Source organism: Mauremys reevesii, linkage group 4 (assembly GCF_016161935.1).
Source record: "Mauremys reevesii isolate NIE-2019 linkage group 4, ASM1616193v1, whole genome shotgun sequence".
Taxonomy (NCBI): domain Eukaryota; kingdom Metazoa; phylum Chordata; order Testudines; family Geoemydidae; genus Mauremys; species Mauremys reevesii.
In genome coordinates, this window is record NC_052626.1 from 92,780,648 (window position 1) to 92,805,438 (window position 24,791).

At 39.5% G+C, this 24,791-nt stretch overlaps 1 protein-coding gene across 10 annotated transcripts in view; it reads left to right on the forward strand.

Moving 5' to 3' along the window:
- HIPK3 (homeodomain interacting protein kinase 3) overlaps window positions 1-24,549 on the forward strand; it is a 139,716-nt gene extending 115,167 nt beyond the window's left edge. For 9 of the 10 annotated variants that reach the window (XM_039535719.1, XM_039535717.1, XM_039535718.1 and 6 more), the window contains 14 exons: window positions 983-1,102; window positions 3,465-3,551; window positions 5,082-5,266; window positions 6,292-6,451; window positions 6,835-6,958; window positions 7,677-7,784; window positions 12,891-13,012; window positions 13,221-13,345; window positions 13,443-13,601; window positions 14,637-14,933; window positions 17,509-17,649; window positions 19,187-19,422; window positions 19,699-19,826; window positions 23,353-24,549. In XM_039535719.1, coding sequence (XP_039391653.1) covers window positions 983-1,102; window positions 3,465-3,551; window positions 5,082-5,266; window positions 6,292-6,451; window positions 6,835-6,958; window positions 7,677-7,784; window positions 12,891-13,012; window positions 13,221-13,345; window positions 13,443-13,601; window positions 14,637-14,933; window positions 17,509-17,649; window positions 19,187-19,422; window positions 19,699-19,826; window positions 23,353-23,829 — 2,469 coding nt within the window. In that variant the 3' untranslated portion in view covers window positions 23,830-24,549. The remainder of the gene's footprint in view (window positions 1-982; window positions 1,103-3,464; window positions 3,552-5,081; window positions 5,267-6,291; window positions 6,452-6,834; window positions 6,959-7,676; window positions 7,785-12,890; window positions 13,013-13,220; window positions 13,346-13,442; window positions 13,602-14,636; window positions 14,934-17,508; window positions 17,650-19,186; window positions 19,423-19,698; window positions 19,827-23,352) is intronic. The other variant, XM_039535721.1, reaches the window with a different exon arrangement.
- The last annotated feature ends 242 nt before the right edge of the window (window positions 24,550-24,791 follow it).

Below are 24,791 nucleotides of genomic sequence, written 5' to 3' on the forward strand. Positions count from 1 at the left end.
GAGCATAAGCTTTTGTGGGCTACAGCCCACTTCATCGAATGCATAGATTTGGACATATATACATTTTCACTATGTAACAGAGCACAACAACGTATAAAGGAAGTGAAAAAACTTCCAAAGAATACTGTATCTAACTGAAAACACAGGGACAATTTTAGGTGGGTAGAATGTGAGTAGCCAAATGTCATTTGGCTGGACTGTGGGGCGTTAACACCTGTATCAAGAGGGGTCTAACATTTTTATATAGCACGTTTGCAAAATGGCAATCATCAGAATGTTTGGAGAAAATGGAACAAAAAATTAACTCTTCTTACCACCGTGGATATATATGGTCTTGTCATTAAACAACATGGAAATTCTTTTAATACCTGTTGAAAGAACTGTGGCATACACCTAACCCATCCCACTGTAAAATGTTACTTGTGCTGGGACCCCATGCATCACTTGGTTTCAAATATGATTTTTGAATTATTAGAAGAATAGTGCCTTGTATGTTAATTATAAGGGGGAAAATTGAGTATTCATGTCCTCTTCTGAATGGAACAAACATCTTTCCTGAGCTTATCTGTAAGGCCTCAGTACAGGTCTTAATAAGGATTTGAATGAGGGGAGGGTGGTGACTTTGTGAAACTGCTCCTGTAGAGAATTCCATGCATATGGAGTCATGATTATTGCAGAGTTTGCAGTAGTTTTGAACCAGTAAGTCATGTAAATAAAAGACTCATTGCTGACCAGAATTATGTCCTCGTTTAACTATACCACTTTAGATGCTTGGATATTTAGAGTTTTCTCCTGATAATAGATGGAGAGACTAATACAAAACTTTTTAAAGTGCTGTTTCTCTCTATATAAGAGTTGTTTGCCCACTCTCAGTCCTCTTTGCGTTTTTTTGTGTGGGAAATGACGAAGTGCAAGTTTCTATCTTTGTAGATCATGATTTGAAAACAAGAAGTTAAGTTCCTTCTACTTTTTCCTCCCCCAGATTCGTTACATTTCACAGACTCAAGGTTTGCCAGGAGAGCAGTTGTTGAACATGGGAACGAAAACTGCAAGATTTTTCTGTAGAGAAACAGATGCACCATATTCTGGTTGGAGGTTAAAGGTAAGAAGTATAAAATAATTGAAAAAATAGTATAATGCACACACACACACACGCGCGCACGTCAAATTAAGGTTTCTTATTTACAACATGGAGATCTTCACAAATTTGCAAAACTAAGATAGAATTATGTCTTCTATCTAAGTAATCATAGGCCAGCTGTACTCTACAAACCTATATTGGTATAACTGTATTGCTCAGGGGTGTGAAAAATCCACACCATTAGGCGATGTAGTTATACTGACCTAATCCCTTTCATAGGCAGGGTTATGTCAATGGGATATCTTCTCCCGTCAACATAGCTACTGCCTCTTGGCGTAGCTAATCCTCCTCCCCAATAGGAGAAGCTCTCCCTTCAGCGTATTAGCGTCTTTATTAAAGCACTGTAGCAGTGCAGCTGCACTGTAGCGCTGTATGTGAGACAACCCCTCCAGACATATGTGGTTTAATTTCTCTGCTGTATAAAGAATTAAGTAGCTCCTGTGTTATTTCTGGGGAGAGACCCACAAAGGCTTAGGCAGTATTGAGTAAAGAGCCAAGTACAGATAACAAATGGAGTTAAATCTTGATGAATGGTCATGAAATTCTGAAGCAATAGAAGCAAAATAAAATGTCATTCCATAGTAAGTTGTTTGGTGTATTTTGCTTAGTATGCTTAAAATGCAAAGTGAGGATTGCTAACTGGGTGTACTGTTGGTGCCACTGTCCACAAATGAATGCCTTTTGGGCCCAGATTATGTTAGAGCTTTCTAAGTGCTTCAGTGTGGCTATTCCTGGTCTCCAACCTTGATATTTCTGATAGATCTCACTTTAACTTCCATCTGATCTCTTTCAGTATGAATGGATGTGAATGTGGGCGTTTATTGGCTAGAGAATGTATCTTTTTATGTTGGATACAAGACAAGTCACCCTTCTGTCTCTGGAAATTAGGGGTACGTCTACACTATTCGCTGGATCGGCGGGTAGTGATAGATCTATTGGGGATCAATTTATCGCGTCTAGTGTAGACATGATAAAATCGATCCCTGATCGCTCTGCCGTCGACTCCGGAACTGGAGTCGGAAGTGGAGTTGACAGGAGAGCAGCAGTGGTCGACTCGCCTAGCTGAAGTTGCGTATCTTAGGTTGACACCCCACCCTGGTGTAGACTTAACCTAAGATTGTTAAATCTCCCATACCAGACTAAACACACTACTCCAGGGGTCAGCAACCTTTCAGAAGTGGTGTGCTGAGTCTTCATTTATTCACTCTAATTTAAGGTTTCAGGTGCCAGTAATATATTTTAATGTTTTTAGAAGGTCTCTTTCTGTAAGTCTATAATATATAACTAAACTATCGTTGTATGTAAAGTAAATAAGGCTATTAAAGTGTTTAAGAAGCTTCATTTTTAAAATTGAATTAAAATGCAGAGCCCACCCTGCCCAGGACCGGTGGTCAGGACCCGGGCAGTGTGAGTGCTACTGAAAATCAGCTCGCCTGCCGCCTTCGGCACGCGTGCCATAGTTTGCCTACCCCTGCTCTACTCTTTAGAGGGAGAGAAAAGGGAAATTTTTTTGATGTATGGCAATCACAGCTGAACTATTTTCCAGATAGTAAGAAAAACATTGCTGAATCTAGTCTAGATAATATGCTGAGGAAGCGTCTCTTTAATTTACTTTTAAATAGCGGTGGTTTTTTCTTTTGGGATCGTGCAAGAGTCCCTACTGCAGGATGAGGGTGGGACTCGGGTGGGATTTTTTATTTTATTTACTTATTTTGGTATATTATTTTGGGGAAATTATAACGGAAAGTTTGGTGCATTATGATACTGTCATGGTATATACTTGTCCTTTAAGCCTTTTTGTTTATGATGTTTTAATATTTCAGATACTTTCTCTGTCACGGTAGCTGTGAACAAATAAAATGTACTTGAAAACAAAACAAAAACCTGTAAGAAGAGAGAAATTGAAAGGGGAATGATTCTATTTAAAGTGATACTGTCACCTAGTTTAGTTCCAAAAGTTAGTGGTAGGTATATGTGTAAAATAAACCAACAACAAACAAACAAAAACCTTTTATATACGAAATCAAATACCAATAAAAAAGTTTTCATAAAGCAGGTTTTTTGTTAGGTGTTAGCTATTTCCTGTATTGTTTGCAAACCAGATACTATAATACAGCATTGTGATTATTCAGAAGAGCCAGGAAGTGAAATTGGCTATTTTTGTTGTCTAAACTGACTGAAATGCTTTTTGCTGACGTTTTGTATAACAGTAAAATAAATGTAAAATTAAAGTCTCTCAATTGTCTAAACTGTGATTACTAACAGTAAATATTTTATACTAACAGTGTCTTTTTAGTTGACCATTTTTTTTCTCCCTTTTAAGACACTGGAAGAGCATGAGACAGAGACAGGGATGAAGTCTAAAGAGGCCAGAAAGTATATTTTCAACAGTTTGGATGATATAGTGCATGTGAGTATTCAAGTATTTTTCCCTTGCAAACAATACAGCTGAGAGATGCACAGTGATTTATTTAAAAACTTATATCAGTTATCTTTTGTGAATTAGAATACATTCTGGGAATATTTTCCATTCATCCATACCTGCCTAGTCTGCTCCTGTGGAAACTAACCATCTATGCCTGTCTATTTAGTTCCTTGATGCATAGATCTTGCCTTCCTTTGTTGTTAAAGGTAATAAAAAAGGTAATAATTGGAGATATACCAGTCTCCTAGAACTGGAAGGGACCTTGAAAGGTCATTGAGTCCAGCCCCCTGCCTTCACTAGCAGGACCGATTTTTGCCCCAGATCCCTAAGTGGCCTCCTCAAGGATTGAACTCACAACCCTGGGTTTAGCAGGCCAATGCTCAAACCACTGAGCTATCCCTCCCCCCTTGTGTGATTTTTGTGCAATTACATTTGTCTTGGTGAAAAAGATCTTAAATAGTGTTCAGTATATTTCATATTCTATTGTAACATCTACCAATCCAGGTAAAATGATTCTTATATCTAGGTTTTTGTCTATAATAAAAGTATCATTTGTCTTCATCCTTTCTCTAGAGACACTGACAGCTTCCCAAACCCTTTTGTTGTTAACTAAACTGCATCCTTATACTTCCGCTGCTTTATATGCCTTAATCACTAATAAAAGGAAATCTCCTCACACCCCCTTTCTTCTTTGACATCCTGAGAAGATACTCAATTCCATTTCAGGACTGGTGTTACTATACACATTTGGAGTTGTCGTCTTCTTGAACTAGCTCTGTTCTCACAGCTCAACCTTTAAAAAAAAATTTAAAAAAAGAGTAATACTTAGCATTTATTTAGTATTTTCCACCTTCAAGGCAAAAATAAGTAAGAGTATCTCGGGTTTTTTGTTACTTTGAATCTTTTATTCCTCTATTTTCAGAGGTTGGCAAAATCTTCTACTTAGTTCTGAGAGCTGGATACAGATTAGACCACTTCTGTAGACTTCCAGTGGCATGGAAGCAGACAGAGAATCTCATCTGTCCCATATGTCAGGCACATGTGTTCCCTAATCTGAGTGAGCATCACTGATTAAAAATGTATCAGCTGAAAGAAAACACTTCCAGGGTTGATGATTTGAGGCAGGTGGGGTACCAGTACTACTGATGATTGGGTTTCTTTTTCAAGGATTCTAATCTCCACCTCCTAAACAGACTTAAATTCCAAATCCCAAATTTGGAATGGCAGCTGGTATAAGGCTTTCAATAGATGTTAGGTGCACAGGTATTGTCAGAAAAGCAGTTATTTATACAGTAAAATCTTGAAGGGTGTTTGTTGGGTCAGATTCATTAGTCCCAAGACAAACATGTTTGGACAAGCTAATAAATTCCAAATATTTCACTTGGCCCTGCTTTTTAAAAGCAATACATTTTAGTCTTTTGAAGTGGAAAAAATTAATGAAAGGAACCAAAGGAAGTATTATCAGTATGCATGTTTGTTTCATCTGACTTTTTTTTTTTAATTATTCCATGCCAGGTGAACATGGTGATGGATTTGGAAGGAAGTGACCTATTGGCAGAGAAGGCAGATAGAAGAGAATTTGTCAGTCTGTTGAAGAAAATGTTGCTGATCGATGCTGATTTAAGAATTACTCCAGTTGAGACACTGAACCATCCCTTTGTTACCATGAAGCATCTCCTAGATTTTCCACATAGCAACCAGTATGTTCTATACATTTATAATAAAGCAATGTTGTGTTAGACCTACAGTAGTGCTTTACAGTCAAATAGGTGTGTGTGTGTGTGTGTGTGTGTATATTTTGTTGCTTAAAATGTATAGAATGTAAGTATATATAGTGTTGAGATGCCTAGAATACAAAATTCCCCATGCTGAGGAGCCAGTAGTCTTAGGGCCTGATTCTGAAAAGAACTGAGTACTCTCCATTCTCCTAGAATTGGTGTTCAGAACTTAACAGAATCAGGCCCTAATTCCCAAGCCCAATTAAAGTATTTTTACAATGCTAGAAATAGATACTTGAACAATGGTTTCCTAAATAAAACAGATACACAGAAGTCTAAGAAAGGAGAGAATTTTTCATATGTCTAATCCAGAGGTTCTCAAACTATGGGTCGGGACCCCAAAGTGGGTCACGGGTCACCAGTGCTGTTGTTAAACTTGCTGGGGCCCAGAGCTGAAGCCAAAGCCCAAACCCCACCGTCCAAGGCTGAAGCCCTCAAGCTTCGGCACCCCCTCTCCCACACACACACCTCAGGGCAGGAGGGCTCAGGTTTTGGTCCCCCTTGCTGGGGTCTTATAGTAATTTTTGTTGCAATGAAGTTTGAGAAACCCTGGTCTAATCCATCATCTTCTTTTGGTACGTACCCCAGTTATTAGCAGATACTCCGCAATACTGTTAGACACTAGAAGCAGAAAATAGTTAAAGTTTCTTTCTTGATATTGAACCATAGATTCAACAGGTTTACCATTAATCGTAGGAATTTTGGGCTTTTAGAGAAGAGAAGCTCATAAGTATAATTCTAGCTGTATCCTGCCTTACAGAATCGTAAAATCACAGGATTAGAATGGACGCAAGGGTCATCTAGTCTAACCCCCTTGCAGATTGCAGGATTATGTTAGGAGGTTGTGTTTTCAGAACCATTTCTCCTTCCTCCAATGGAATTACTTTATACTTTTTTAAATGGAAAAATTTAATCAAAACTACTTAGCTCTTCTCTCCTTTTAACAGAGTGAAATCTTGTTTCCATATCATGGATGTCTGCAAATACAGATCTAATTCATATGACATAAGTAATTGCAATAAAACACCACTTATGAGACCAGTTGCCTCAGGCAGTACTGCTAATCTGACTGCAAACTTCACCAAAATTGGCACAGTGAGGAGTCAGGTAAGAACTTTTGGCTATTAATTTAGTTTCTCATTTTGATTTCAAAATATGATCCAGGAATCATTGTGTTTGACAGTAGCGGAAAAATCTTATGTACATTTTGTTCCCTCTTCCTAGTGTTGTTCACTTTGTTCAGTTTGAAAAAGTTAGTTTTATAAGCCTGATTTAAAAAAATGTAGAGATTTTGACTTGTCATCCTGAAAGTAGTTTGCTTTATTACAGTGCCCTCCAGTGGTCAAATGGTATTTCTTCATCTGAAATGTTTTGAAACTTGAATTTCAGTGGAACTATTATTAATTATTTGCTCTGTGAGAGAGAGTGAGATAGATAATAAAATATACATTAATATAATGTGGTCATCCATGCTAAATTTATTGTTTCAGGCATTAACTACATCTGCCCATTCAGTTTTACATCATGGAATACCACTGCAGGCAGGAACTGCTCAGTTTGGTTGCAATGATGCTTTTCAACAGGCACTGATTATATGCCCCCCGCCTATCCAAGGTAGGATTAACTGAAATTGTTTCATTTTCTGAATTTTGAAAAGCAGCAGCTGTTACTGGAGTAGTTAATTGTCTGTATTTTACTATAAATTTTGTCTGAGAAATTTACAAATCTGCTATAAAAACCTCCCCAGACTGAAACTGGAAATGTTTTTGATTAAGTAAATCTATCTGGATAATAATGAAGTCCTACCATTGCATTTTTAGGTGAATTAGCCTCATATTTTAATCCACAGCCCTCTGAATGAAATTGAATGTTAAAACAGGAATTTATTAGCCACTCCAAAATGTTTTGATAGCTTTCTGCCACCGCCCTGTTGTACTTTTGAAGTATAATATGTAGTATAGCTGAGATATTTTAACTCATGATGTGAGTAAGACTTGCAGAACATGGTCTCTGTTCAGACTAGATTTGACTGAGACCGTTATGGTGCAAAGCACACAGATTTTATTTGAGAGAGATATGCTAAATTTTCTGACCCTTTACATTTATGCCTTCACGTTTGGTGGGATAGCAGATGTTAAAACATAAAATATAGTGTAGTTCATAATGTTCATTTTTGTGAAGGTAAATGTTGTTACATATACTCAGCTTTGGTTATGTGACTCTAAGCGTACATGATTTAGAGTCCTCTCAAAGCTTTCAGAAGTTACAGAAACCACTATTAAGGCAGCCCAAAGGAAGGTCTGTATACCATATCCTAACATCCAATTGTCAGTTTTTTCTCCTTACAGCAGTTTAGGAGCTCATTCACTCATTTTACCTGTGGGATTCCAGGGCAGATGTTGTCTTCTTAAAACTAGAGATCCTAGCACCAGGCCAAAAGGTATTGCTATGAACTGGAATTGCTATGCTTCTAGCACAAATCTGAAATACTTTCTTGTTTTTAGATATGTCTGCATAGATGTAAATAATAATGTGATACTGTGCTCTGTAATATCAGAGAACAAGATTTGATTTCTGTCCCCAATCTAGCATGAACAGTGTACTGGCATCCTTTGGTGGGGTAGAGTGTTGTTTATGTCAAACAGCAACCTCCTTACCAGTTGAACAGAATGACATTGTCTAGGTCCAAAGCAGTCTTATGCAGTCCTCATCTTAAATGAGGATGATAACAGCATGGGATTTTAAGGCTCTGCATGTGTGAAATAGGTTTAAAGTTTGGGCAAAATAGGGAGAAACCTCTTGGGATTTCAGTTAGGAATGTTACAGATCCATGGAGACAGCATGTATAATTACCCTGAGTAATTACCACTCTGCTGGATCCTACAATTACCGTGTGTCATTATGATGAACTTGGACAGTTGCATCTGACCATTGCAGCCTGAACATACTGTTTCAAAAAGGTCAGGTGGCCACAACCATGTTTTGTGGCAGGTTCTCTGCCCTGTTGTGCTCCCATTATGCTACTTGGGCAGCACAGACACAGCAGAAGCCCACCCCCAAGTCTCTTGCAAGGAATTGCCGCTATAGGGGAATCTACAATGTGCATAGAGCTCTTATGCCCCCCCCATGGCCTCTGGTGCATAGGATGTGTCAGGTGGAGAAGAGGAGTATCTTGAGCATGCTACTCTCTGGCTCATGGTCTCTTGAGGATTGTAGCCAGCTTGCACAATTTGAACAACCTCTATCTCTAACCTGGGCTGGATAATAGAATCAGGGAGCTAAAACTGGTGGTTGGGTCTCCTCTTTTAGGCTATCATTGGGTAACTGTGGAGGAGAAGGGGGCCATCCTTTGCTAGGTGTTTCCCTAGACTCTGGCAGAGCCAGCTGAGCACTTATCCTGCTGTCTTAGGGGCTCCCACAGCTTGGTAGGGAACCCATCTAGATCTTCCTTGTAGCAGTATGGCTGACTCAAACATTTCAGATTAAAAATTACAAGTCACAGAAAATATTTTTAATTCATAATTAAATACAAATCTTAACAGAGTTGGAATCTTGAGAATCAAGCGTCGGACACCACTGTACTTGGTCGCCGCCCAAACGAGTATGAGACCAAAATAATCAGTGCAGAATGCTTTACTTTTTGGGTAAATAGTCTGAAAAATACAAAAATGGTAGGAACAGTCACTCTAAGCCTGATCTGAGCCAGTGACTTAGATGTAAGGATCTGTGTCCAGTTCCCCCTCAGAATGAATTTTTCTTTTACTACGAGAACCTTAAATTCGGGTCTAGAGCACATAACTGATTCCTTGATTTCTTCTGTATTAGCTTTATGATGGTTCTAAATTTCAGCTTTATGTAGGAATTTTACCAAAATTGTGATATTCAGCTTTAGCCAAATATTCTAACAATGTGTTAAAAGCTGAATTATGACTGTAGCCCAGAGGAGTCTGAGAGTCCAAGTCCCAAATGATTCATGTATCTGCATGATATTTTGGCATGTGCAATCCCAGTGTCTTATGGGCTGATGGAAAAAGCAGGTCTTTCAGGCCAGAAAATCCTGCAGCCCATGCAGGGGCTGGCGAAGGAGACTGGCTATCCCAGAAGATTCCTTATGCTCTCCAGGAATCTATCTTTGGGAGCATGGAGTAGCAATGGAATTGGGGTAGTGGACTTTGAGGAAAATTCATGCTCTCCAAGGCTTATCTCTGTAAGTGTGAGCAATGGATAGGGGTTTTAGAAAAGTGTGGTAGGATTGGTCCTGGAAGGAAAACAATAGGAGGAACGCTGGGGGGTGGGGGGGAGGGCAAGAGAGATACAGAAGAGGACAAAAATAACAAAAAGAAAGGGGGAGAGGAAATCAAACAGGATATAAAAAGGAAAATGGATTTTTATAGAGAAAAAAATAGAAGTGGGAGATGAAGAGAGACAATCAGTTTCAAGTTGAGTAATTTAGTCTTATCTTTAGCTAAAACACCATTTACAGTTATCATATGAACACTAAAATTAAGCATTTGATATGCACCTAGAGGCAGCACCATCAATAATATTTATTCCACCTTACCTTTGGAGATATTGGTTAAATTGCACTGTTCTTCAGGAAGGAGATAACAAGTTGGCAGAACCTTTCCTTATAATAATTCTGTAATATCCCTTTGAGATGGATTTTTTGGAATTCCTGAAAATAAATCTTCAGATAATGCCTAATACCCCGTTATTGGAAATGTTTGGTAGCCTATGAGGTGCCAATGTTAGCATACAAGTACTTCCTCTGAAGCGGACTAGAAAATAACTGGAATACCACAGGGATGTGTACATTTGTACATGTATATAAGAACACAGATTAGGCTTTATTCCCTAAACAAGCACATACACATCATGTAAACAGAGGTTTTATTGTTTGAAGGACTTGTATCAGACAGTATCTGGAATCTGACAGTAGATATTTATGAGAAAAGACTCTAGTTTTTGCTCTTTGTATTTTTTAAAATCAACCCATCAGATATAAACTGTTTTGACAAGAACTCTTTCTCTTATCTCAAGTCACTGCCAACTATGGAGAAGAGAAGGTGGTTTAGGTGACACTTGGGTGTTGGATTTCAGTTTGGTTGTATTCTTTCATCTTTGTATTTTCTCTGAAGAGGTTACCCATTGCTGCAATGCATCTATATTGATAGGGCATGTGTTCTTGTTGGAAAATGGCCAGACTTTGAAAGGGAAAATAAAATCATTATGAGAGCTGCAGGTGTTAAGGAGTTCTTTGTAAATTATCCTAAGTCCTGCTTAATACTTTCTCACCAACTAGAAGTCATTGAGACCCTGATAGACATAGGCTGAGGAAAAGTCTTTCTACTTAAATTCAGAGCCCAAGAAAACTTGCCCTTTTTTAAGATAAAGATAGAGCCAGCAGGTGTTACCAACAATGTTATTCATGGCTGTTGCCTCTATCCTGGGTTGCAGAAATTTCTGAAAGCTTTGAGTACACCAGTCCAAAATGTTAGACTATTTGAGCGAAACATATAACTTTATGCACAGATTATTTCCTTCTGAGTATACTCATTATAGGTAAGTAATTTATTATCTGCTAATCGTACATGTTTTGGGTTTTTTTTTAAGATGCATGTTACTATTTTAGTAATACCTAATACATTGGATATTGAAAAGGAGATAGTATAGGAAAAATAGTTGTCATTGGATTCCATTGCCTGCTCTCAGTTCTGTGCTGAACTGCTGAATTAGAGTCCTGATTTAGGCATAGCTTGAATGGGGGGGGAACAAACATATTGGTTTCAGCACCTACGTGACAAGTTGAGTTTCTGGTGGGGAGGTGATGGAAGAGAAATGTTAACAATATTTGGTGCTGTTCATCATTCCCTGTTTGGCTGCTGTGTAGAATATCCTAAGTGCTGAGTTTTGCTGCTCTTGGCAGTTAAGGTGCTTTTACTCTATTTGGCTGGGTGGAAGAAATTACTCAACAAAGTTTTTTAAATTCCAAGCCTTTCATCAAACTGTTAGAACTTAATATAGCAACGTGGCATGCTCAAAGATGTTCAGTGGATTGAAATAAAAGATTAAAAAAAAACCTCTTAATGAATAAATGAATTTATAATCTTAGGCAGTAGTTTCCTGTCATCCATATGTGTATGGCTTAGTAATTGACTGTAGTGTGAGTCATGTAAAGGCAAGACCAGAAGTCAAAATCAGCATATTCTCATTCACAGTAGAACCTGCAGTGAAAGAAAACTGTTCTATTAGAAAATGCTGTTAAAAATAAAAAAACTATTGCCCTCCTCCCTATTTATATTGTTAGGCCATCTGAAAATTGACTGGCGTAAACATTGCACTATTTTTTTATCTGTGACTGTCTGAGTCAGGTAAAGCCCAGTGGGGATAACAAGCCATTAAGACACTCATAGAACATTAGAGAGGATGTCTTTCCTGGACTGCTCTTGCTGTAATATTTCAGGTGTGCATCAGCTCACAGTGCCAGGACACACACAAGAAAAACAGGTTGTGGGTTGACTGTCATGGGCTCCCCTGGAAAGGTTTTATGGACTGTAGGGAGAAACAAATATTCCCCACAGAAGATCCTAAAACCAGACAGAAGCATGGGCAGCATGTATAAGAGGCTTGAGGAGGCTAACCCTCCCCAAAATAAAAAAAGGCCGGTCATGCAGAGCGCAAATACTGGATGTGGAACACCTTCACTTTTTTTCCTGCCTTAAGGGCAAGCAACGAGGAGGGCGGGAAGTGGAGCGAGCGGTGGGCAGGCTCTCGGGGGAAGAGGCAGAGTGAGGGCAGGGCCTTGGGGGAAGAAGTGGAGTGGGGTGGGAAGAGGTGGGGCGTGGTGGGGTGGGGCCTCAGGGTAGAAGGGTAGAACAGGGGGCGGGGCCACAGTCTGCATGCCGGTGGCCCCCCCACTTCTAGAGTGCTTCCAGCAATCCTGGAGTAGCTTTCCCAAATGAAATACATATGCCACCTATGGACAGAAGGGGTCACATGTATGGTGGTTTCCTTAGAGGCATAACTAGAGGAACTGATAAGGACACATTGTGGAAAGAAAAGATGTCAGCGAGTAGGAAGTGATTGAGTTCCATGGGACTCCATACGTACAGGGAAGTTAGCCATTGATCTCTTCCCCCGCCCCCCTCCCTCCGTTTTTGCTTGGCTGCGCTGCAACTGAGAAAATTTGTAATAGACAGTAAAACTCTCAGCATTGTAGAAAGCTTTTCACATGAGTCATTCTGGTGAGGATAAAATATAATTGGTTCTTTCTATAGTATGTGTTCTCATAGTGATTACACAAATTACAGTAACACACACTTGAACAGATAGGTACTGAAACAAAATCTCCTCTAAGATAATCACATTGATTAATCCAGTTTGAAAAGTCTAAATCAGTAGTATAACTAAATTATAAGCATAGCAACAAAAATGAGTAGTCTGATTAAAAATCTCCTCATCATTTTTTTCATTTTGCTCAAGTTATATCATAATAATATTTTGTTTAAAGCTTGTATAATTCATTTGTTTTTCCTTTTCCCATTAGGAATTCCTACAAACCACAGTAAGCCTACTGGTTACACATTAAGGGTAGATAATACAGTTCCATTGGTGACGCAGGCCCCTACCTTACAGCCACTACAGATACAAGCAGGAGTCCTGTCTCAGGTTGGTTCATTTGGAATTGTGTAAAAATGGCTATTACAAACTTTATATTACTAGGCACTTAAGAAAACTTGTATTTGTAAAGATTACGTATGATGTGTCCTTAAAGTGTCCCATTTAATCACTGTTTTGTATTTATGCTGAGTTTTAAGAAGCTAATATAAATACTGGTCATTTGCCACTTAATGAAATCTGCTTTACTTCACAACAGCCATGGTCTAATCGAACTCAGCAAATATTGATTCCTGCTTGGCAACAAATAACACCTGTGGCTCCTTCTACTACAACTCTAGCTTCTGATCCAGTGGCTGGTCCACAAAGATTTGGAGACTGGGGGTAGGTCTTAGGACTTTTCTTAGGACTTTTGCATAACAAAGAATATGGATTTGAATTGAAGAGTTTACAGCTAATAACTCCCCTCTTCTCTCCTTAGGAAAGTGATTCCTCATGGCAGCCATTACAATTCAGTGATGCCTCAGCCACTCTTAAATCAAATAACTTTGTCTGCCACGCAGCCAATTAGTGTGGGCATTGCACATGTTGTCTGGCCACAGCCTGCAGCTACCAAGAGAAATAAACTGTGCCAGAACAGGTTGGTAAAATGGTATTATTTGTATTTGGTGTAGATTTTGATATCACAGCTTCACAACCTTTGTACAGTGGAGAAGAGGGATATGAATAATGTATGCTTACTAAGGTCATTGACTGTACTCAAACTGTCCTGCTGCTGTATCAATTTCTCTGAAGTATTTTGGTAGATAGGATGGGAGACATGAAATGGAAATAAACCTTTTTTTTACCTTTGATCTACTCTCTGCCTGTGATACTAGCAGCTTTGTCTACATATGTGCTTAAATAGCCTTTGGCAAGGGTTTAAAAATATATTGAGATAATCCTAATTAGATGCGCCTAAATCTGTGTGCATGAGGACTCATCAGGTTCAAAGAATTAAAAATAAATAGAAGTTATATAATAGTGGTCATAATATGGCTAGACTAGTATTAAGAATAGTCTTTCTTTTGCTGGCAGCGAGAAACTGTTTAGCTGCTCACTGGAGAAAATGTGCCCCATCACTACAGAAGTGGTTTGCAAAGGTATGGGATGTTTTAGGAATGGAGAAACCAAGGCTATGAAGAACAATTATGGTAGTGGTTGTACTACTGGACTCCTTTTCTAGTGTTTGCTAAGACAAGGTGTCATCCAGAGCCCATTGATGTCAGTGAGAATCTTTCCAATGAATCAGGACTGAAATATCTGTAGTGTCCAAGCTAGCATTTCTTCATTCCTTCTTTCCTTTATAAGAGAATGGTGCTTTCAGCATATTGAATTACATTTCACTGGTAAACCCAGCCTCGGACCTTATGTTGCAGCATCCAGAACAATCCTGTAGGCAAATTTGCAATACTTACCTGGAAAATTTGCCATCGTTATGGAATTCCGCATATACAGTATATTTCCCTATATCTTCACTGCTTTACGTTTTACTGTTTATTTTTATTCATGGATGTATAACAATGATGTTTTAGTCTACTTGGCTTTTTTAAGTTGTGGGGAGAAGAATAGAATTAAGTTTTCAAGTATGTTACAAAGTTTCTACTAACTGTCTAATGAGGTGTCTTCTTCACAGGAGTAATGTGTTACAAAATACCAATATCCAAAATTCAGCATTTATATCTCCAAAGATAATTAATATGAAGGCTGTCAAGAGAGTAAGTTGTATAGAAGCACAGGACAATCATAACTCAGAAGGACAGGAGAGGAACTGTTGCAAAACATCTGTCAGGCAGGACCCTGATTCATCTGTTTCAAACAAACAGCGCCAGGCTATCATCATTGCAGATTCTCCAAGTCCAGCAGTCAGTGTGATCACCATCAGTAGTGACACAGATGAAGATGATACAGGACAAAGACATTCACTAAGAGAGTAAGCTTATAAATAAGTCTAGTTTTGTTAAACTGTTATCTATACTAAAAAATGTGTGAAGCGATTACAGCAATATTCTCTAGTTCAGCTACTATGTGTAGTCAGTGTTTGATTTTAGACACAATCACAGTCAATATGCTTCTACTTTTTGGTAGAAAAGGCAACACCATGGCAGTATCTTATTTGGGAATTGAAGGCTACAAGCAGTGCATTCATAACAGGGACTGACTGTTTAGAATTATTTTTATAACAGTAGATGAGTTGTTAAAGTTTGAAAATTGACTACTCTTAGGTATAGCATGTTTATTGATTTTATTTCTTAATATTGGCTTGCACTGTTCATGCGTACCCACCTCTGTAGCATTACATGTATCTGTGTATGAAATTGGATGTTGAGTATAGGCAATAGAAATTCCATCCTAAAATGATTTTTCTCTAATAAGTTATGAAATGAATTATTCCATATTAAATTACTGTGAATCAAAGAAAAGATGTCATTTTTGTTTGAATGCACTTACATTCCTTATGGCTGTGAATTAGGGGCTTTTCCTTAAACATAAGTTTGAGGAAGCCTAATGTTATCTGATTGTTCAGGATGTGATTTTGAAACTGGTAAACAGGCAAGTAGAAGATCAAAATTTAGGGCCATATCTTCAAAATATGATTGTAGTATGTGTACAGTTTTTATGTAAAATTAATTGTTCATATAATTTTTGCACATTGCTTGTGCACACAAATCATAGATTCAACATATAAAATACTCACTTCCATGTGTAAATTGAGTTCAAATAAGGTTTGTATGTATACCAGCATTTATGTTCAGTAGCCGTAGTTAAGCTTGGCAGGATTTGGGGTTTGGGTTTTTTTTTGTTTTTTGTTTTTGTTTTTTTGCAAGTTTTGACAATATAGATTTTTATCATCCCCCCAGTTTTTAACTATTTTTATTTTTACAGTTGCGGGGAGTTAAGCGGGGGTAGGGTTGGAGTTAGTGCAGTACTGACAGTGGGACTGCAAGGAGCTCTCTGCATGGCCAAGGGGCCAAAGACACCCAGGTGAATGGAGGCTGCAGTCTTGGCCTGGCAGAGTAGAAACTGCTGCAAGTTGGACAATGACCCTCTGGCTTTGGGGGAGGCCACCCTGTTACTGACCATTCCTGCCCGGGGATGGCCCCTGCACTCCTGGCTGGTGAGCAAGTGGGGCTGTGACAGTGGAGCTGCAGAGGATTCCCTGCACAGTCGCAGAGCTGGCAACACCAGATTCATGCAGGCAGAAGGTCAGTGGAAGTCTGTGGCCCTGGTGGGTCAAAGCAGAGACCTCCAGCAAGGGCCACGAGGAGAAGGACGAGCCCATGGCCGTGGGGAAGGCCACCCCATTACTGAATGGCTCCTATCCGGGGACAGAGATATGCAGCAGCAGGGTGGCCTCCCCCATGGCTGGGGGCTTGTCCTCCTGCTCGCAGCCCTGGCTGGAGGAGAGGGTCTTTGCTCTGACCCATCAGGTCCACAGCCTTCCTTACACATTCTGCCTGCCAGGATTGGTGTTGCTAGATCCATGACTGTCCAGGGGTGCAGATGGCTCTGTGCGCTGCCGCAGGGCCAGTGACACCCAATCCTTACCAATGGATATTTTTTGTTGTTGATTTCAGTGTCAGCTGAAATCGATGTTTACCAGCATCTGTCCATTTAAATCAAATCCTGCCAAGCCTAGTGATAGTGTACAACAAATTGAACATGTAGGCACTCGTGTGTGTGTGTGTGTGTGTTTATATACAAACACATTTGGTTGATGTTTTTCAAGGCAGTCCAGGGTGCCACATAGCTCAAATTAATTCTAATAGAAAATATGTGACTAAATACCCTGGACTGCTTTAAAAATCTCTTTCATACTTTCATCGATACTTTCCCCACTTGTGCCACATTTCATTTTCATTGCACGTTGTGGGGATTATGAAAAGAATGAGCTACGTCTATGGCAGAGATGGTACAGAGGTTTTGGTTTTGTTTTGTTTTGTTTTTTACAAATTACCTAGGGCCATAGCCTACAGTTCTTCATAAAACAAACCAGTGAAGCCAGCAGAAGACTTACTTGAGTAAAGACTGCAAGATTTGGACTGGGCTATGGCCAATTTTTTTTTTTTTTTACTTTGACTGCCTAAGGATCCTAATTCATATTTAGGCACCAAAATAAAAATGACCTAATTTTCAAAGGTGTTGTGTACCTGCAGGAATACCTGAATGGGTATTTATAAATTATGAACTTTAAATATTTTGAACTTAAGTGCCTAAATATTCATTCAGGAGCCTTACTTTAGGCTTCAGAGTTTAAAAATTTAGGTCAAACTTTCCAAAGGGACCCAAAAAAATTTAGATTGTGTATGGAACAATAAGCAGGAATAAGAATCATTGCTTTTTATCTTTTGAGAGATAGGCCCCATTCCCTTTCCAGTGTAATACTAAATAACATATTAAAGATCTGTCTTTATTATTTTAAGGCTAGCTGTGTGTAAAAGGAATGAATAACATGCCAAATGAGAGGTAGTAGTTATTTTTGGCTTAATTTTTTTTCTTTGTTTCAGATGTAAAGGTAGCCTAGATTGTGAAGCCTGCCAGAGCACTATGAATATTGACCGTGTATGTTCGTTAAGCAGCCCTGACAGCACTTTGAGCACCAGCTCCTCTAGCCAGTCTAGTCCATCCCCTTGCAAGAGACACAACAGGTAAAAAATTGTTATTTCCAGTATACAGTGGAAGCCTGCTTTTAGTGAAACACCTGACATTTTTAGTTCATTGTATTTTACATCGCCAGATTTCTCTCTCTTTCACAGGCTAACTTATGTTTTGAAAAAATTATATCATTCTAAGAGATGTATATGTATGTTAATGATGTATATTATTTATATACCATTGCTAGTTTATTAATTGTTCCTGATAAATTGTGTTCATCTAATTGAATGGCTTCATAGTGTTGAATTGAATGGCAATAATTCATACAGTGTGTTTAAAAAAAAATGCACACAAAAAACTCCATTAGAAGAACATTGATTGCAAAGTCAAGCACTGGGGCTGGGAAGGAGCGGAGTCTCTCCCCCATCGCAGCAGCCCCCGAGCTGGGAAGGAGGCGGGGTCTCTCCCCCTCCACAGCAGCCACAGAGCTGGGGCTGGGAAGGAGGGCCATCTCTCCCTGGCAACCACAACCCTGGAGCTGGGGAAAGTCACCTCTTTCTCTGGCTGCCACAGCCCTGCACATGCCAAATTTCCCCCACCCCCTCTTCTCACCTCACTGCCCCTTTCCAACTACCCTCTATTCTCCCCAAGGCCACCACCTCACCTTACATGTGCGTCTTCTCCAGGGTCCAGGCACCTAATTAGTGGAGCCATGCCTGCGCATCTCCATTAATTAGGTGAGTTGGCCCTTCATTCTCTTGTGTGCGGCCATCCACGCGCGAACCTTAGAGGCAACTATCTGTGGACCACCTGAATGGAGCTTGCAGACCACTGGTAGTCCACAGGCCACAGTTTGAGAACCTCTGTTCTATAGACTATAGTTTGAGAATTGGCTCTGCTTTTCCTCTTAACCTAAATACTGTCAAAAATAATCTGTCAAACCTATGTGCTTGGCAATACTATATGTAAAATGAGTGTTCTTCCTCTCTAGTGGCTGATCCAACAACTAGCTACTATGCCAGGAGTGTTCTCCTGATTCCTCACATGTAACTGTGCATCTCTTTGGGCTAGCTAGACACTTGCTCAATCTCCCTAGGCCTGTGGCTTGTTTTTAGAAGCATTATTTTTTCTTCATAAAGTATTTCCTCCTCTGCTTATGGCATGATAACCATGGGGAGGCTTTTATTCTTTGGATTAGAAAGAAAATGAGGTAATTAGTGTGCATGTGTGTGGTGGAAATACAATTTAAAACTTAATATAGATTAGGTGGATTTATTAGAGCAAGGTTAATGTGCAACTCACCATAACCCTCGCTAATTTCTTTTAACAAAGTAACTGCGGCCTTATCCTTTCCACCCCTGCTTACAACTTGTCATTTAAGGTTGGAAGATGAGTTTAGACTTTTAGCTTCCATCTGAATTCCCAGCTTGTGTGGTTTTAACTTGAGACACTTACCATAACTAAAATGTAAATTTTCTTTCTGCAGTTTGTTTTATTTTTAAATATTTTGTGTAAATATCTTGTCACACATTACAAGAACACTAATGGAAGAACACTCTGCTTATAATGCAATATTTATTTTTTGAATAGTATGTCAGATGATGAACAAGAGAGTGGCTGTGATACTGTGGATGGTTCCCCGACCTCAGACTCTTCAGGACATGACAGTCCATTTGTAGAAAGCAGTTTTGTAGACAACACCAATCAAAATACAGAAACCAGAAACTCAGTTAACCCAGAATCCAAACCTTCTGTCTGCGCTGTTGCGGTGCCACGAATAAGAATAGAAAACAGATTAAATTTAGATGAGCAGATGGTGAATACAGGTAAACTAATTTAGTAGTTGTTCTCTTTTATAATAATGGGTAAGTCAGAAATTTGAGCAGTCTATTCAATAGGTATATGCACCAAACATAAGATTTAAGCTACCCCCCTCTTATTTAATCATGTATTTTACCTAAATTATTAAATCTTAATCATAAATTAATTTTTAAAATGTTTTCTAAGCTTCTTGGTTTATTACTTTACAACTATTGTCTATTTGAATAGTTGAAAGAATTGAAGGTTTGCCTTGGTATTAGTATTTGATTTTTATTTGCCAGATAACACATGCCAGCCGCTGATAAAAGGCCGATCTATCCCTGGAAGAATAAACCAGCCTCCTGCTATGAGTAACCGTCAGCAAAAATTGACATCAGCATTCCATCAGCAACCTATAAATTTCAGTCAGGTATGTGTATTCATTCACAGCTCAAAACTGTTTCACTGTCTTAAGGTTGAGGGCCTGATTTAAAAAAATGCTGGACACCCGCAACACTGAACTAAATGGGAGCTATGGCTCCTCCACGTTTGAAAAATCAGGTCTCAAGACAGTAAAAAATATGCCCAACGTGTGTAGTCAAGCTGCTGAAATCCTGAAAAATGGGCTTCTCTAGCCTATTGTGCAAGTCAGAAATATCTTCCACTTTGTCCCTAAATTAGCAGCCATGGTAGTGGTTGAACAGATGAGTTTGTAAAGATGATGGAAAAACAGCACTGGGAAAATTGTTACAACCTACATTAAATTTAGTAGAAAGCCTGAGACATGATCATAATATACTTGACCACTTTTCCTCCTTCCAAATGGTAAAATATTTGTACCATGGAGTTAAGTGTGGGGCCATATTTTCAGCCTTGTTCCACCTGCTTTGTGCCTCACCTGTGGCACAAACAACTGGAAACCCAGCATATCTGTCCAGCTGAGAATTCTGTTAGTTGAGGGGAATCCCAGAATATAGTAGAGCTGATGCACCCAATTGTAATTCACTATCTCTCTTGTGTGTAGTGAGCATGGCTGAGGAAAAAAAGAGACATGTTCTTCGAGTGATGGTCCCTGTGTGTATTCCACACGTGGTACATGGTTCTTAAAGATGTGAGGTCCTTATCTGTATTGTACACATGGTATTCATGTGGCACCATGCACATGAGTTCAGAGATTTTTAGTAAGCAGTGTCCATTGGTCTGCACATGCGCAGTTGATCTCCTCGTGCTCTGAACTGAGGGTAAAGAGTGCTGTTTCTCCAGTTCCTTCTTACTGCGGCATGGCCTGAGTAAGAATCTTCTGTGTCTCTAGCTTCTTCCTCAACTGCGTCATTCTGTAAATATATTATAAATCGTTTTTGGTATTTTAATCTTTTAGACTTAGTATAGCCTTTAGTGAGTTGTTTTTTATCTCACTCTGGGGAAATTCTCCCAGAAGGCTAGGATTATGCCCATAGTCCTAGGATTCAAGAATTGTTTTTCCTGCCCCTGCTTGTTTTCTGTGAGTGACGAACACCAGCACTGCCTCTACTGGCTAGGCAAGTTTCACATCTCAGCCAAATACAGCATTTGGCACTCCTTCCCTCTCAGAACTCATGAGGGTTGGGAGCTAAGACTTAAAAATTGGATGGAGCAGGCCATGAGACCCCAATCAGATGTGGACTGGGGAGATTGCCCTGTATGTTGGCCGCCTCCAGCAGGGAGCACCCCTCTGAGCATGAGCTCCAGAATTGAAGCTAAGACTTTCAAGCTTAAGGAGAAGGCTTCTCGTGAGAGTAAGGAGCACTCTCGTAAGTATTAAGACAGACCTCCTTTATCCAAGCCTGCTCTCGAGAGCGAAGATCCTTTTCTGAACCCTTCAAAGATAGGAGAGCCCTCACACATGGATACTAAGGCTATAGACCCAAGTAAAACTCTGGCACAAAGAGGCACAGATCTGTTTGTTCTGGTACTGGTTCATACATCTGAAATGTACGACAAACTTCCAGGGCCACTCCCTTCAATATCCAGATCAGACTCCGTGCCAAAACTGTCACGGCCCCAGAGGGAACCGACTTTCACTGTGACCAGAGAAGCACTAGAGCCGACAGCTCCACAATGAGCTCACCTTGCACCCCAGGGCAGTTAGAGACCTATGTCTCCCCGGAGGACACTTTTGCTCTCTGCTACACTCACTCATCCCTCCTCTCTGGTCTCCCTTTATTCAGAGACATAGTTACTTACAAAGCCAATTTACTCCTTCCTTAATGCTACACCAAGTATCTCTCTGCTGCAGCCCGGGGTCTAGCCCATAGATAATATAGAAAACTACATTTACTAAATTTAAGTTATTTTAATTATTTTACTTTGAGCATAAGAACACAAGAACAGCCATATGGTCAGACCAATTGTCCATCTAGCCCAGTAACCTGTTTTCCGACTGGCCAATGCCAGGTGGTTCAGAGGGAATGGACAGAACAGGTAATCATCAAGAGATCCATTCCCAGCTTCTGGGCAGTAGCTACATTAACACAACTCTTTTTAAAATAACATCTAGGTATTTGGAGGGGCAGTACATTTAAAAACAAAACCCTGCTTATCTGTTTATAGTAAATATTAAAACAAAATGTTAAAGTCTGCCATATACAGATAGGAGGCTTATTAATTATTACTTAGAATAATTCAGATTGGAAAGGATCTCTGGGTCATCTAGTACATCCCCCTGCATCATCATGGAAGGATTGATTTTAATTAATCCTAAACTAACCCTAGAATGATCATCTTATTCTAACTTTGACCACTGCCAAAGACTGCAAATTCCTCAACCTTTAGACAGACACCGTTCCACTGCAGGGCTTTACTATGATGATTAATTTCTAATTTACTGATTAATATATGAATAATTAATCTGAATTTTCCCTGCTGTAGTTGAAGCCCACTACTACTTCTATCCTTCTTATTTAATGAGACTAATAGTCTTTCTCTAATAGTTGTAAACAATTAGCACATCATCTATGGCAGTGGTTCTCAAAGCCGATCTGCCGCTTGTTCAGAGAAAGCCCCTGATGGGCCGGGCCAGTTTGTTTACCTGCCGTGCCTGCAGGTTCGGCTGATCGTGGCTCCCACTGGCCGTGGTTCACCGCTCCAGGCCAATGGGAGCTGCGGGAAGGGCGGCCAGCACATCCCTTGGCCCGCGCCACTTCCCGCAGCCCCCATTGGCCTGGAATGGCGAACCGCGGCCAATGGGAGCTGCAATCAGCCGAGCCTGCGGATGCAGCAGGTAAACAAACTGGCCTGGCCCACCATGGGCTTTCCCTGAACAAGCGGCAGACCAGCTTTGAGAACCACTGTTCTATGGGTCATTAGTCTAGACCTAGTTATGTGTGTCAAATATTTTTCAAACCATTCCTCATTTTTTTTCCTGCTCCCCTCTAAATTTTCTCTCCTGTTTCCATTGGTTGTGCCTTTATTGTGAGATGAGGAGACCACATCTGTACGCAGTATTCAAGATGTGGGCGAACCATGGATTTATATAAGGGCAATAAGATATTTTCCATCTTATTCTCTATCCCCTTTTTAATGATTCCTAACATCCTGTTTGCTTTTTTGACTGCCGCTGCACACTGCGTGGACGTCTTCGTGAGTAGTGAGTGGAGTTTGCCAGGTGTGCAAACCACAACTGAGCAGAGTGGAATAATCACCTTGCTTGTGTGATATATGGTACTTGTGTTTAAAACAGCATATCATTTTGTCCTTGTCTTGCAAGAGGACTGCATTGAGTTATAACCTTCAAATTTCCTGTTTGTGTTACTATTTCAATAGCTAGTATTTTCTACTTTCTGTATTTGTTCATTTGATTATTCCTTTATATTTCTTTATAGAATTTAAGTTTATTAATTTTAAACATTTCTCCAGATTGAGTTCATGCTCTAGCTGTACTTGAAAATTAACATATAGCAATTTCTCTGCGTGGACAGGTTCAGCACTTTGGATCTGGGCCTCAGGAGTGGAATGGAAACTACAGTCATCGAAGACAGCAGACATACATTCCAGCTGGTGTTGCCAGTCATCCGTTCTCCCTTCCACATGGAAGTCCAAATCACAGTACGGTGCATGCACATTTAGCTGGAAGTACACACCTTGGAGGACAGCCTGCTATTCTTCCATATCCATCATCTGCACCCCTTAGTACTGCGGCACCTGTAGCCCACCTCCTAGCCTCATCATGTACCTCAAGACCTATATTGCAGCATCCAACCTACAATATATCTCATCCCAGTGGCATAGTTCACCAAGTCCCAGTGGGCATAAATCCCCGTCTTTTACCTTCCCCAACCATTCATCAGACTCAGTACAAACCTATTTTCCCACCACATTCTTACATTGCAGCATCACCTGCTTACACAGGATTTCCTCTGAGTCCAACAAAACTCAGCCAGTATCCATTTATGTGAGAACTTGAGTACAGTAGAGGAAGCTCAATGATAAATGCTTGATTTAAGAAGAAACATGGTATTTAATAAAAATTAGCCATGGCACAACAAGAGAATTATTTTTTGAATCATGTAGACTTGGGTGCAATTTAAACAACCTTGAGCTTTAAATAACAAAACAAAACTCACTTTTAATGTGTTTTGCACATTTGGTATAACTTGTATCTTTGGTCATATTATCTTCTTATATAGTAACTCCAGACAGGTGACTTACTGGAGCAGAATTCCAGTTTTGCTCCTTCTATTTTTTATAAAATTGCCTTCTAACTAGTGCAAGACACGTCTACATTTGGGAAGCCATTCAGTGTACAGATTTAGAGCAACAGATGCACATATGTCAGCAGTACAGTGTACAAGTAAAATGTTTGTATTGTGTATCTTGGTGTTTAAATGTTGAGTCACTTATCTAAAAAGTTGAGCTGTTCTTCACATTGCATGTGTCTTTTGCATGGGCAAAAAAGAGTTGCCTAGACATTGCTCTAAAATGTTGTTGTCCTAATAATCTCAGCTGCATTGTAAACCGTTCCCACACATAGTGCCTTAAATATTTGAGGTTGTTAATGTTATTACTTATATATACATGTTGAGGACTGCAGCACTTAAAATTCAGATCTTCTGATTTTTTGATAGAGTAATGCTCATTTGGGGTTTTGTGTGGTATGATTTTAGTATTGGGTGTTTTTCCTTGTCAAGGAGGCAGCATGTTTTGCTGTAGCTGAATTCTGCTGTCCGATTTTTTCAGAATGATCTAGCTTCAGGAGAAGAATTTAGTAGTGCATAAGAAAAGTCAATTCAGTAGCTTTTAGTGATAAACACAAAACAGTATTTTATACTGTTAAATGGAACTGCAATACAATCTAAGTAGTATATTTTCAAAGTGTTTGTCTAATTGGATTTAATAACATGTTTAGAGGTGCAGTAGG